This window comes from Colletotrichum fructicola (genome assembly GCF_000319635.2).
Source record: "Colletotrichum fructicola Nara gc5 chromosome Unknown KSG_Nara_v1_contig05, whole genome shotgun sequence".
NCBI classification, from domain to species: domain Eukaryota; kingdom Fungi; phylum Ascomycota; class Sordariomycetes; order Glomerellales; family Glomerellaceae; genus Colletotrichum; species Colletotrichum fructicola.
Window position 1 is genome coordinate 4529981 of NW_027094055.1, and position 12255 is coordinate 4542235.

Below are 12255 nucleotides of genomic sequence, written 5' to 3' on the forward strand. Positions count from 1 at the left end.
GAGTGTCTCTTTCTCTAAAGATTGAGTTTTGCAGAGTTTCGGTGAGGTGGTCCGCTTCGGCTGTTTTTTTCAGTCTTACCTAAGGGACTTCCCCAAGATAACGTACGGCAGGTATCTGGGAAAGACGGAAAGAAGAATAGAGATTCGTGCCCGAGGTGGCTCCAGGCCTCGCTGCAGACTGCAACAGTGCCTTGGTGAGTCGACGCTGCAGCTTGAGAGACAGCTCACTGAACTGGACTCAGCTAGCTGCAGCTCAGAAGGCCTGAGAAGAACCCCGCCCTGGCTAGAGCGATTGGCGGGGGAGGTACTGGAGGTACTGCACTGACAAGTGTCCAGTGCCGCCAGTGGTGAAGCTCAGCAGCTGCATGGCGTGGTGGAGCCGCATCCGGATAGCCGCAGCCACGATGCATGGCGCTGCTTGGCGCCCGCCTGCCGCCTGAGGTGCTGCCTGCCTCCCGCCGCCGTTTGCGCTGCGCTGAGCTGACCGCCTTTCCAACTTCTTCCCCTCCCCCTCCCCTTCCCCCTCCACGCCTCACTGAGCTTCCCACTCTTTTCTATCCTGTCGTCCCACTCGCTCACCATCCGTCTTCCCCTTCATATCCCATCTCCCACCCACCGTTCCCCTTCTTCTCTTGCTCAACCACCACCGAGTCGTCTGCGATCCTCGACAACCGCTCCAACGCAGTCGTCGCCTTCGCCTCGTCTGGACAACGTTCCTTAACTCGACACATCGCCCCAACCACAACAAGAGCTTGACTGGATCAGTACAGAGTGGAGGATCGAAATAGGAACGCCGCCACTGCACCGTGCCGCCATCTATAAAGTGAGTTGCCTCCTGCCGCCTGGTGGAAGCAGCCCAGACGCCCTGCTGCGTTTCGTTCTACGGGGTTTCCCAGCTGCGCGGATTCTTATAAATCAGCACATCACGTCGTTGCCAACGCTTGGGCTGCTGCAGCCCCCATCGGTTGGAAAATAAATCCTAACGTCCTGCCGGTATCAGAGAACATTGCTTCATATCCCTCCAGCCGCATCGACTAAATTTCGCACCGACCATTTGACGACTTCGAGTCCATAAACCGCCACGATGATGTTCGCCGCACCACCGACGTCCATCGAGGACATCTCGGAAACTCGATCCCTGGTTGAGAGACGCACCCGCGGAGGAAGCTATTTCTTCTATGAAATGAACGTATTGCAACAGCCCGAGCGCGCACGCGCTTGTGGTTCCGGTTCCAAGTGTAAGGCACCTTGACGATCTCGACCTCTCGGTTCTCATGAATTCTCTGCTAACCTTGTTGACCAGCTGCCGCCGATCGCCGCCCTGTCGACCCGCCTCCAGTTGTCCAATTGAAGGTGGCCAAGGGCCCAACTCCTAACAGAGAGGATGCTAAGGATGTTACCATGGCCTACAACGGCAACTTCTTTCTGTTTGCTGAACTTGCCCCGGCACGTCAAATTGCTCATGGTCGCGTCCAAACGCCGGCTGCCACCAGCAGTCAGACTCCTGTCTTGACCGGTATGCCTGTCTCCGGCATGGCCTATCTGGACCGCCCATCCGAGGCTGGTTATTTCCTCTTCCCAGACCTCTCAGTTCGCCACGAGGGCCGCTACGTATTAGCTTTCCACCTGTATGAGGAGATTAAAAATCCCGAAGACCGGGATCATGACAGCGATCCCGCCGAAGACGACCAGCCTTGCTTCAACTGGAGAATGCCCGTCAAATCCATCCCGTTTAGCGTTTACAGTGCCAAGAAGTTCCCTGGACTGACTGAAAGCACGCACCTGAGCAAGACTATCTCAGAACAGGGCTGTCGTGTCCGTATCAGACGTGATGTCCGCATGAGACGTCGTGAAGGCAAGCCAGCGGGCAACGAATTCGAGAACAGCAACCCAGAGAACGAGTACAGAAACAGCAGGAGGACACAAACGCCAGAACTACGAAGCAACGCAGGTCCATACCGCGCCAGATCAGTGAGTAACAGCAGCGAGCATCGCGCCGCGTACCCACAGGCACCTGCACCTGTGGTGCCAGAAAGGAGGCCGTCTGCCGTGGAGTCTTTCCAGCCGCCGCCTCCCCCTCCTCCACCTCACGTGGCTGGTGCTGCCCCGGCTTCAAACTCGTACCTCCGATTTGGAGATTCGTCGTCCAGCGCGCCGTACCCTCCCCAGCACGCTCAGCCCATGGCTCAGCCTCCTCCGCCCTCTCCCACGGCATCGTACTACTCCAACCAGCCTTCGCCGTACCACCAGGCCCCTAGCCATAGCTACTCTAGCAGACCTAGCTCACAATATGCCCCGAGCAACCCGCCCCCGACTCCCCATGGCTCGTACGATAGAAGAGGTTCCATGATGGTGCCCCAGTCTCCGTCCACCCACGTCCCCAGAGACGTCGACTACATGCGTCGCGACTCCGACCCGCGCAGAGACTCGTACTCTTACCCGCGTATGGCGCCCTTGGCCGACAACAGCAGGTCTTCTGTGGTCCTTCCTCCCCTTTCCAGTCTGCCTGCCCCGCCTCTGCCAGCTCACATGCTGCGTGGGAGCGACATCATCGAGGCCAGCCCCAACTTGCCTCCTCCTTTGGAGCTGGCTCGCGCCGGTTCCAAGCGTGGCTACTCGGACACCTTCCAGGACTACCAGCGCCCTCTGTATGACGGCCAGCGCCCGTCCGAAACTCATCACCGCGCACCCATGTACGGCCTTCGTGATGCCGAGAGCATGACTTACAAGCGTGCTGGCGGTACAACCGTGACCAAGCCGAATGGCAGCTACAGTGAGCAATAGATGAGGGCGGATGCATACAAATAACGGTGTTTTGACTACGACTAATGCGGACGGGGACTTTGGCTTATATAGCATGATCGGCACCAAGGGCGGGCGAGCACTTGGACTCGAGGCGTTTTCCGGCACCCCATGGCATTCGGAAGGATTTTTCAATTTCTTCTTACTCTTCGACTGTAAATATCACGGACTTCAACGTGGCGTTTTCGACACGCCTTTTCATTTGTGTGTCCAAATCCATACACGAAAACCCTCATCACGTTGGCGATGTTCTCTTGGCATCACCCCCCCTTCCTCATTTCCTTTTTGTGTTTTTACAATCGTTTGGTTGATAGGGAATGGTTTGCGGCATGATTCAAATTGGATTACAAAAAGAAACGACTCAGGGCAATGAAGACGCGGACACACTTGATGTGGTTGTAATGTATCATCTGCTGGCCTGATTTCCTCTGTCAAAGGGTTTTGGGGTACTGTATCATTTTTTGGTCACGCGGCATGTACACGCTGCAGCAGTCACAGTTGGGTATCCTGCATAGGGAAATAGGGAATATCTTTGAAACTTGATGCTCTCGATTTCCAATGTGAACCTATTGCCAGTGAGATACGAAGTGTGGGGAGGATTTTGTTTCCCGTCTGCCTGTGGTTCAGTGCTTCTGCAGTGGGTGAGGACGCTCGGTCTCCGGATCGTGCGGTGCCGCTGGAAGGACGTTAAGCTTGACGAGGCTGACTTGGACATGACAGCACCAGACGTAAGTAGATTTTCATTCGATCTACCTATCCGCTCCCTACCCAAGGCACCTCACCTTAAGGTAAGGTAGGTACCTAGATAAGGTATCCATAGGTTGTGTGGTTGTCTGGCAAAGGTCCAAGCGTCACGTGCTTCAGCGGTGCAAGCTCGGACCAGACCCCAGTATTCAAGTGCAAGGTGAGGGATGCGGAAGAGGGCGGCACCAGTTGCCGGTGCAAGCCAAGTGGACCCCGGGAGGGTCGCGTTTGGGTCTAGCAGCGCAGCCTGTGGTGGGCGCGTTTGTTTGCCCGAGCAACGGGGGCCACTCTCCCCTCCAAATCCAATGGCAGACGCTACCTTTTGGGCCTCGCGTCCGGCGTACCTCGCTGTGGGCAACGATCCCCGGCCGACCGCAAACTCCATCGCGCGTTGCCCTTCCAATAGTGCCGATACTACAAGATCAACATTCAACCCCAAGCCCATCGCATCGCCCTCTCGCACCTACCTTCCACTCACTATCAACCTGGCTTTTCCCACTTTTCCCCTCACCCTTCATAAACCTTCTTCACCCGATTCCAGGTTTTCCAATCCCTTTTTCTGCGACTTCGCAACCTGCTGCTGTCCCAGACGTGCAAGGAAGAAGCCCGAAGTTGAAAAGCAGCTGTTGCGGGAGCGCGTGGGTGCGGATGGTGCGACGGCACGGGCAAGTAAACAAAAACCCAACGGCGCTCGCTGCCTTGCTGCCACCAACAATCCCCCTCCTCTCGATACCTACCATTTAATCGCATTTCAACCCCCCTTCTCATCGCGAGACCACGATCAATCTTGTTAGCTAGGGCAGAGGGGGCTCTGTTTCCACCTCGAGTAAGAGAACCAGATCAACTCACAACCCGAGCACAACCGAATCGCGTCCGCTATCAACCATGATGCAAATCGACGATCCTCAATCCCCCGGTCCTCTGAACTCTCACCCAGTCATGGCCCCTCCCCCGACGAATGCGTTTGCATCTGCGCAGCGACCTACGGCTAAGCGCGCAAACTCTACGCAGCGTGCAAACTCCCGCTTCGTCGAGGGCTCCATGAACGACCGTACCTCCGCCGCACCACCTCCCAACTTCCTCGGCCCTGAAGACTCGACCGAGATTGCCCGTCGCTTCCGCATGGATTTCTACGTCGAGGCCCCCGACGCCGGCGTCCTGTCCCCGCCCAAGCCTCAACACCACAAGTCTTCCCAGTCGCTGTTGTCGTCGCAAAACCACCACCAGCAACAACAACACCCCTCCGTGAACCAGCCGACGGTCACGTATGGCGAGGTTAAGAGGCCCGCCAGTTCGGCTAGCAGCCACGTCGCAAAGAAGGGGTTCTGGGGCGGTCTCCGCGAGAAGCTGAGCTTTGTCAGGGATAAGGATAGGGGGGCTAAGCGCCCGCTCAGCCTGGACGGCAAGCTTCTCGCCACCGGAGGCGGAGCTGGAGGGTTCGGCAGTGCGAACGCTGTCCCGGCGCCGACCCTAGCCAACGGTGCGGGCATGCCTTCTAGGGAGGAGATCATGGCCAGCTACCAGCAGCTGATGAAGGACGGTTTCTTCGACGCGCACGCCATCCGCTCCACGCGCCAGCCTCCTCCACCAAACATCGCTCCGTCAAGCACCATGTACTCAACCAAACCCCCTGTTGACAAGAAGTCGTTTGCGGAGCGCATGTCGGGACAGTGGCCCCTGCCTTCAACGCAGGATGAGGTGGAACCCCTGCCAGACTCTCGCGACGGCAACCGCAAGCGCGGTTTCGGGTTTGAAGACGAGGAGGAAATGTCTGCCGTCAAGAAGCTGCGCAAGTCTGCCTCACGCATCTCTGTTGACCTCTCCCTCCCCGGTCTACGAAAACCGCGCTCTCACATGCATTCGCACTCCGAATCGATGGCCCCTCCCCCGCCGCCCAACTACGCAGCCCCTCCTCCCCCGCCGAATTACATGCCCCCGCCGCCCCCTCGCAGTGGAGTCTTCGTCAGACGATCATTCAGCAACTCGGCCCGCGCAAGCAACAAGCTCGCCAAACATGCCCCGTCGGCCTCGTACTCCGGCCCCATGGACACGGACTTTGCACCCCCGAACCCGCTCTACGCCGCCAGCACCCGTAGCAGCATCGACTCGAATGACTCGCGGCGGTCTTTTGTCGAGTCCGCGCGGGCGTGGACGTCGCGCGGCATCCGCAGAGCGGCAGAGCCTCTCGGCCTCCGACCCAACTCGAACCACGGCGTCCCCTCCGTGCCGTGCGTACCTGAGCAGTACAAGAGCCACGGCGGGTTCGGCTTTGAGGGGGAGAACCACAACAGCATCCCTGTGCAGGAGCGCGAGCTTCCCGGGCGCTGGAGAGGCATGCGGTTCACCTAAGTCAAGAGGCAAGCGAAGTGTTTGCTGCCTTTTTGCACCGGTGGACGGGCCCATTACATATGTGGCGGATTTGGATGTGGGAAGTGGCGTCTGGCGTTCTTTGAATCTCGACGAGCTTTACGACTTTGACGACATGAAATGACCACTCTCTATTCTTTCTTTTGCTTTTTTATGAAATCAGCATTCGACCGCGCAGTACGACGCATTGTTTTGCCATGCTGTCACTCGGATCGGGAGAAGATACTCCTTATCAATCTTGTGTGTTTCCATGACCTTGCGGGAAAACCCTCGGTGGACGCAATGATGATGAGGAAGACGTTGGTATCCCAAACGAGACAAGACGGATTGGAGGCAGGATGAAACTCGGAAAGGAACGATCGGTGGTGTGAGAAAAGGGAGAAAAAAAGAACAAGGGGGAGGGATAGGAGGAGGCATCCCGTAACTGGGGCCCGCCCCCCTCCTCGAGGTTTTTATGTTATCGGAGGAACGAACGGCTCTTCCTCTCTTCGTGTATGTAGCGACATTCCGCGGTCTCGACACCCTCTTTCCTTCACACCAGTTTCCACCTACGCCGAGAGGAGTAGAGTGAGAGAGAGGGTATGGAAGGAGGGGGTTGACGGGGTTTCGAATGTCTTTTTACTTATCCCCCTCCGTAACGATGCGCTCGCTGTACATGACCTGGCATGTGTCGAAATGGGACGGGGAATACGTCGGGGTGTGTGTGTGTATGGGGTTATGGAAAAAACACTTTTCGAGTTTTGTGTACGTGTGCCGTCTTCGTTTGTGAAACGTGTTGGTGTTTGTGAGGAGGTGGAAGATGCTATGGCACGCGCGAGAGAGAAGAGAGGTGTGGGAGACCTTCTGTTCGTGGCATGTCTAGTCATGAGGTATGGGGTTGGGATGGATGACTTGGCTGAATATATATGAACTTGACCCCCGTCGACGACATTCATGTTTCACTCAGGCTTTGAATTGGTAGTGAGAGGATGAAACAGTTTGGTTCCTGTTGAGTGGCGTAGAAGAAAATGCTTAGCAGGCTTTTGAGGCGTGTTCAGCATCGCGGGCGAGACGGACGATTCACAGCACAAGACCACACACATCCAACCAACCCTTCTACCGCGAGTGAGCATTTCCCCCAAGGCCAGTAAACGTCCACATCCAAGCTCCCTGTCGTTGAAGGATTCTGGATAGCCGGTCTGGATGTGTGTACAATGGCTACATTTCGTTTACAAAGCAAACCTGCATGTTTGAGCACGGTAATGAAACGATTTCTTTCAATGTACCAGTGTGACATTATTCCACGGCCTATACCGACATACATTTACGCCCTCTATATAAGACAACGCAGCTCGTCAGTAACTTCGCTGTGTATATACTACATACAGCCCGTATCCACCCAAGGTCATCAAGACCTCCTCGGATATCTACTTCTCCGTCCCAGCAAAACGGTCGACCGAGGCTTTCCCACGCGATACTCCAATGAATGAAGAAGAGCTCAAACAAGAAGAAAATTCAAGAAAAGATGGAAGCTAATGTTCCCAGTGAGGAGGCTTACTGGTTCCGTGAAAACGATAAGAAAACTGGCTTTTTGCCCTAGAAGCAGCGCTGTTGGCTGTGCGATGTCGATATCCGAGACCTCCCGCCTGCATAGAACGAACGGTGCGGCACTCCCGGCCGCACCAAGTCCCCCCCTCCAATGCTCATTAGAGGAACTGAATGAACATTGCTCCTCGTTTCCCAGACGCACTAACTCCTGTTCTCCCTATCTCGTAGATCCGAAACCGCGAATAAAGGAGGAACTCTGTTGTGTCTCTCGTAAAAGCGAAGCGGTTGCAATGTAACAAAATGATTTATAGTACCTCGACGACGCGGTCCTGGACATTTCTGACCATGTCGGGCACCTGGTCAAACTTTGCAGCCGAACGAAGGATGACGGCCCAAAGCATGGCGAAGTACTGAGGGAATCGGCTGTACAGCATCACACCCAGTATGCAGGTGAGGAGCGGGATCTGAAGGACGTTAGCGTGTGTTGGATGACAATGTTGAGTTGGTTTACTTACCCAGACGAACCACAAGTTCTTGTCGCTACGCATCCCCTTGAACTTGGCCTCGCGCGCCCTGAGGAAGTTTTGTTGCTGCTCTTTGGTGATGGCACTCTTGCGGCCGATCTTGAGCACACTCGGAACTGGCGTCGTGCTTGATGAAGCCTCCGATATCTCAACGGTCTCAGTGATTTGGGTTCCGACAGCGATAGATCTGTCCGCAACAGCCTCAGCAGCAGAATTCAAAGCCGCGGCTTGCTTGCGGTCAAGCTCCTCCTGAGGGAAGATCTCGTCGTATGCCGGTGGCGGAGCTGAGTTGTTGTTGGTGGTTCTGAAGGCTGACAGATCCCACCAACGCCCGTCCATTTGTCGCGGGTTTTCATCGCCTGACGATCCTGGTCTAGAGGTTGACATACCAGGCATCAGCGAAGTAACTCTACCCATGAACGGGTTCTGCTGAAGATACGCCTGGTAGTCCGGCAACATGGGCATTCTTGGCAATGCCGGCATTTGAGGCAGGTTGGGAAAATGTGCCATCGCTTGCTGGAACTGCTGAATCTGAGCAGCAAATTGATCCCTCACGGCCGAGGCTATGGCGGTGGTCGGTGATGCGAGGCCTGGCTCAACCTCATCGTGACCTCGTTGCAGTGCTTGTCGGTCTGGACGAGGGGTGAACGCATGCCCACTGGAACGACGGCGCATGTCGAGCCATGAGTCCTCCTCCTCTTCTTCGTCCTCGTAGTCGCCAGATGAGTATTCGGGGCTCTCCTCACCGTCGTCTGCAGATTCTTCCTCGCTGGACATGCCGAGAGGGTCCCACAGAGACCGCAGCGAAGCGGCACTACTGGCTCTGCTGTGAAGAGAACCTCCGCTGCGGGACCGAATGTGACGCTCGCAGCGACGGATATGCTCAACCACCTTGCGTGATTGAGCAACGTCAGCCGGCCGCAGTCCCGAAAGACTACGGATCGTAGGGTCAGCGCCGGCCTGCATGAGCTTGCGAACGATGGATTCGTTGTCATTCATTGCCGCCAGATGCATGGGAGTAAAGCCGCCCTTGTCCCGGAGGTCCGGATTAGAACCACGCGCAAGCAACCCAGCAACGAAACGATGGTATCCCAGAGCGCAACCCATATGCAGCATGGTGTGGCCTGTGTTTCTCCTAAGATCCAGGCGAGACATCCTCGGGTTGTCGTCAAGGTCGATCAACTCAAGCAACTTCAACAGCTGGGATTCCGTGCTCATGTTGAAGGTGTTTCCGCCAAACCCACCGTTGCCCGAGGGGCCAGGACCGCCCCAACTGGAATCTCCTTGACCAATGATGCGTTGAGCAAGCTCCTTGACGTCAACCAACTGACCAGACATCTTGTGGCCAAGAATCGAGAGCGCGGTGCGAATGAGCTTCTCCTCGTCGTCATCAATATACTTAAATACTTGATTCTGCTTAGAGAGGGCACTGAAGGGCTGTCCGGCTTGAGCTTGGCTTTGTTTGAAAGTAACCACGACTGGCCCAGCGACGGGCGCCGGTGGCAAGAGGCACACCAAGGAGGACTCGCCCCAGAAGGTGGTGGTTGTGGCCTTCTGGTCTCCGAAAAGTACCTCCAAGCCCTGGTAGAAGCTCGCGCCAAGAATGGTCACCTCGATGCCACCACACTTAGGTCCTTCGTTGGGAATGATTTTGTGAATGGTTGGCTGAGGCCGTGCTGGAGCAACCGCAGTGGGAAGATATTGCATGGTATTGAATTGACCTTGTTGTACAGGGTTCACACCGTTTGCCAGTCTACTCGGGCTTGCAGCGCGACTTTGGTGGGCTGATGCAGGGGCTGAGAACATGGGCATCGCCATATTTTCCATGCTGGCAGATCGGTTGGCGTTGGTGAACAAGGTCTGGTCGTTACTGTTGGGTGTCGGTGGACCGGTAGCGAACGGCTGTGGGATGTTCGACGGAGCTCCATTTTGGAACACAGTATCAGGGGGAGTCTGGAAGTTGGTGAGGTTAGGCGTGAACGGCGATGTGGAAGCAGAGGCTGCCGGTGGCACTGGATTGACAGGCATCTGAGATGGTGGCGGGGTCGTATCCAAGCGAGTCATCGTCATATGAGCAGGAACCCTCGATCCGCTGGCCTTGCGCTTCTTTGTCATCGGCCCGGCGTGTAAACTCGGGGACGGGGGCCGAGACAAAGAGCGAGCATTCGTTGTCGAGGGTGCGGGGGCTGGCTGCTTAGCCACGGCGTTCACAGCGGGGAACGACGGAGCCGGAGCCGGAGGTGCGTTACGCTGCAAGCTTTGAAGATCGGAGCTGGAATGCGACAGACGGAACGGAGCAGCCCCCGAGCTGAGTGGGCTGGTATCCAGTGGCGTGTTCATCATCGGCACGAGGTTGTTCTCGGAGGTCGAGGCAGCGGGAGGCAATGACGGCAATGGGTGCGTCTTGTGGTCGTCGGTAATCATGATCGACTGAGATATTTCTTGGGCGACAACGCGGTCTTGCCAATCCTTGATGGTGAAGATGACTTGGAAACCCTGCTTCTCTGCATGGTGACGGCAGTAACAGGCAATACGCATGGGCGCGTCCACCTGCATCGCTCCAGGAGGAGCTACCGGTTCTGGTCGCCCTGTTACGGTAGAGTCAGATACGACACCGTTGGGCGTCTGCCACTCCTTGATCTCCTGGGTGTTGAAGACGATCACGCGCCGGTTCTCATCCCGATTCCACATCTCTTCCTCTTCCACCTTCTTGATCTTCTTTCTAGCCGCCCGCTTTCTCTCTCGCGTGATGCACCCGTTGCAAATGCGAACTTCGCCTCCGTTTTGCGGCTTGTTCTCCTCATCATCGTCCTCACTAGCAGATCGGGCGTTCAAGGAAGGGCTGTGGGTGGCGGCTGCGGCGCGCTGGAAGGCCTTGCGCTTGTTATCCTCGCTGACCATGGCACTAGTGCACACTAGCATGGTGTAGAGCTCCAATGTGTCCTGAGAACGCTCGACTGGTGGCTTCGCTAGTAACTTTGGCTTCGAGATGGTATGTGTGGGCAGGTGGAGGCGCTTGATGCCATGAGGAAGCGGGAAGAGAGTCATCTTGATGGGAATTTGAGTCTCGACGCGGGACTTTGTTGGCGTTGGGTGGATCGTCAACCGACACCCACGGTTGAGGAAGTCGTAGCTGGGTTGGGTAAACATCGGCATATGTTGTGGCATGACTGGTAGACCATCGTGTGCGTGAAATTGAGACTGTATAGACATGTTGTGTAACATTTGTTGTTGCGCGGGATCCATTTTCGTCGGCCAAAATCCGTTCGGGTTCATAGCGTTCATTGTGGCGGCATTCGAAAAATCTTGACCGGCGCCTCGCGGCGACGGTGAGCTGTTGAAGAAGGCGGCTGAAGGGGATGCCTCATGGCTCGTTATCAAGTTCTGAGACATTGGTGAGCACTCCCTCGAGTTGGTCATTTTCAGTCCGTTCATGGGCTGCGAAATGGAGTATTGCTGGAAACATTAGTCGGATCTCACGATACCGTTCAGCGTAAGACTCACGGAATTCCTCTTGGCGTGATTTCCGGCTCTGGTATTGCTCGGAGGGGGAGCCTTCTGCGGGTCATTGGTGTGAATGGTGGGCATCTCTGGTGATTCCATGTTGACAGCGCTGATAGCGTCCGGACTGCTGGACGCGCTTTCGAAGTCAAACGACTCTTCCATGAATCTGTCGTCGCCCATGTCGAGGCCCGGCAGCGTCGCGTCGGCGTTCCCGCCGAAGAGGTAGACGCTGTCTTCCGGGCGGTCGGCGAAGGCCGCAGTCTCCCAGTCAGGCTTGATATCGGCTCCATCTGTCATCATCACGTCGCCCGCTGTTAAGGCCGTCTTTCCGGAGGCGGAGCTACCGGTCCTTTTCGACGAGGCGGAATCGGAGGACGAGTCTCGGAATGAGTCGACGAGGGAGTCGGGTGATCCAGCGGCGACGGTGCCGTTGGCCAGCAGGGTGGCCTGGGGCTCGAGAGACTTGGATTCGTGCAGCGACTGCGATGATTCGAGGAACTTGAGGGCGTTGGGATTGGGGAGGTCGAAGTTGGGCATCGAGTTCGCGGCACCGAAGCCTTCCTCGTCGTATTCCAAGAACTCTTCGAAGTCGATGGTGGCGGACATAACCGTGGCGTGTGGTATAGGGCTGGCACCGACAGCGGCACCAGCAGTCGTCATACCTTGACCAGCAGCAATGATCGAGGATGGAAGTTGAAGCCGACGACGACGGCGACAAGGACGGAGATGGCGACGAAAGGGGAGGTGGTGAAAGCTCGGTCTGGGGATGTTGTGGGGAAAAGGGCGT

The 12255-nt window shown here is 56.4% G+C and overlaps 4 protein-coding genes across 4 annotated transcripts; 3 read left to right on the top strand and 1 right to left on the bottom strand.

Annotated features, from left to right (window-relative positions):
• Positions 1-408: 408 nt before the first annotated feature.
• Positions 409-1075, top strand: CGGC5_v010003 (uncharacterized protein; the record flags this gene model as incomplete). The annotated part of the gene is made up of 3 exons (XM_032019463.2): positions 409-712; positions 771-823; positions 1001-1075. The coding sequence occupies 3 exons, from the start codon at positions 409-411 to the stop codon at positions 1073-1075; spliced, it is 432 nt and encodes a 143-aa protein (XP_031883235.2).
• Positions 1076-1084: 9 nt separating this feature from the next.
• Positions 1085-2784, top strand: veA (Developmental and secondary metabolism regulator veA; the record flags this gene model as incomplete). Its single annotated transcript, XM_032019464.2, has 2 exons — positions 1085-1238; positions 1304-2784. 2 exons carry the CDS (start codon positions 1085-1087, stop codon positions 2782-2784), a joined length of 1635 nt encoding a protein of 544 aa, XP_031883236.2.
• Positions 2785-4431: 1647 nt separating this feature from the next.
• CGGC5_v010005 (uncharacterized protein) lies at positions 4432-5895 on the top strand (the record flags this gene model as incomplete). Its single annotated transcript, XM_032019465.1, has 1 exon — positions 4432-5895. The coding sequence occupies one exon, from the start codon at positions 4432-4434 to the stop codon at positions 5893-5895; it is 1464 nt and encodes a 487-aa protein (XP_031883237.1).
• A 1850-nt stretch (positions 5896-7745) lies between these two features.
• Positions 7746-12128, bottom strand: MGA2 (the record flags this gene model as incomplete). The annotated part of the gene is made up of 3 exons (XM_032019466.2): positions 7746-7904; positions 7956-11420; positions 11469-12128. 3 exons carry the CDS (start codon positions 12126-12128, stop codon positions 7746-7748), a joined length of 4284 nt encoding a protein of 1427 aa, XP_031883238.2.
• Positions 12129-12255: the final 127 nt, after the last annotated feature.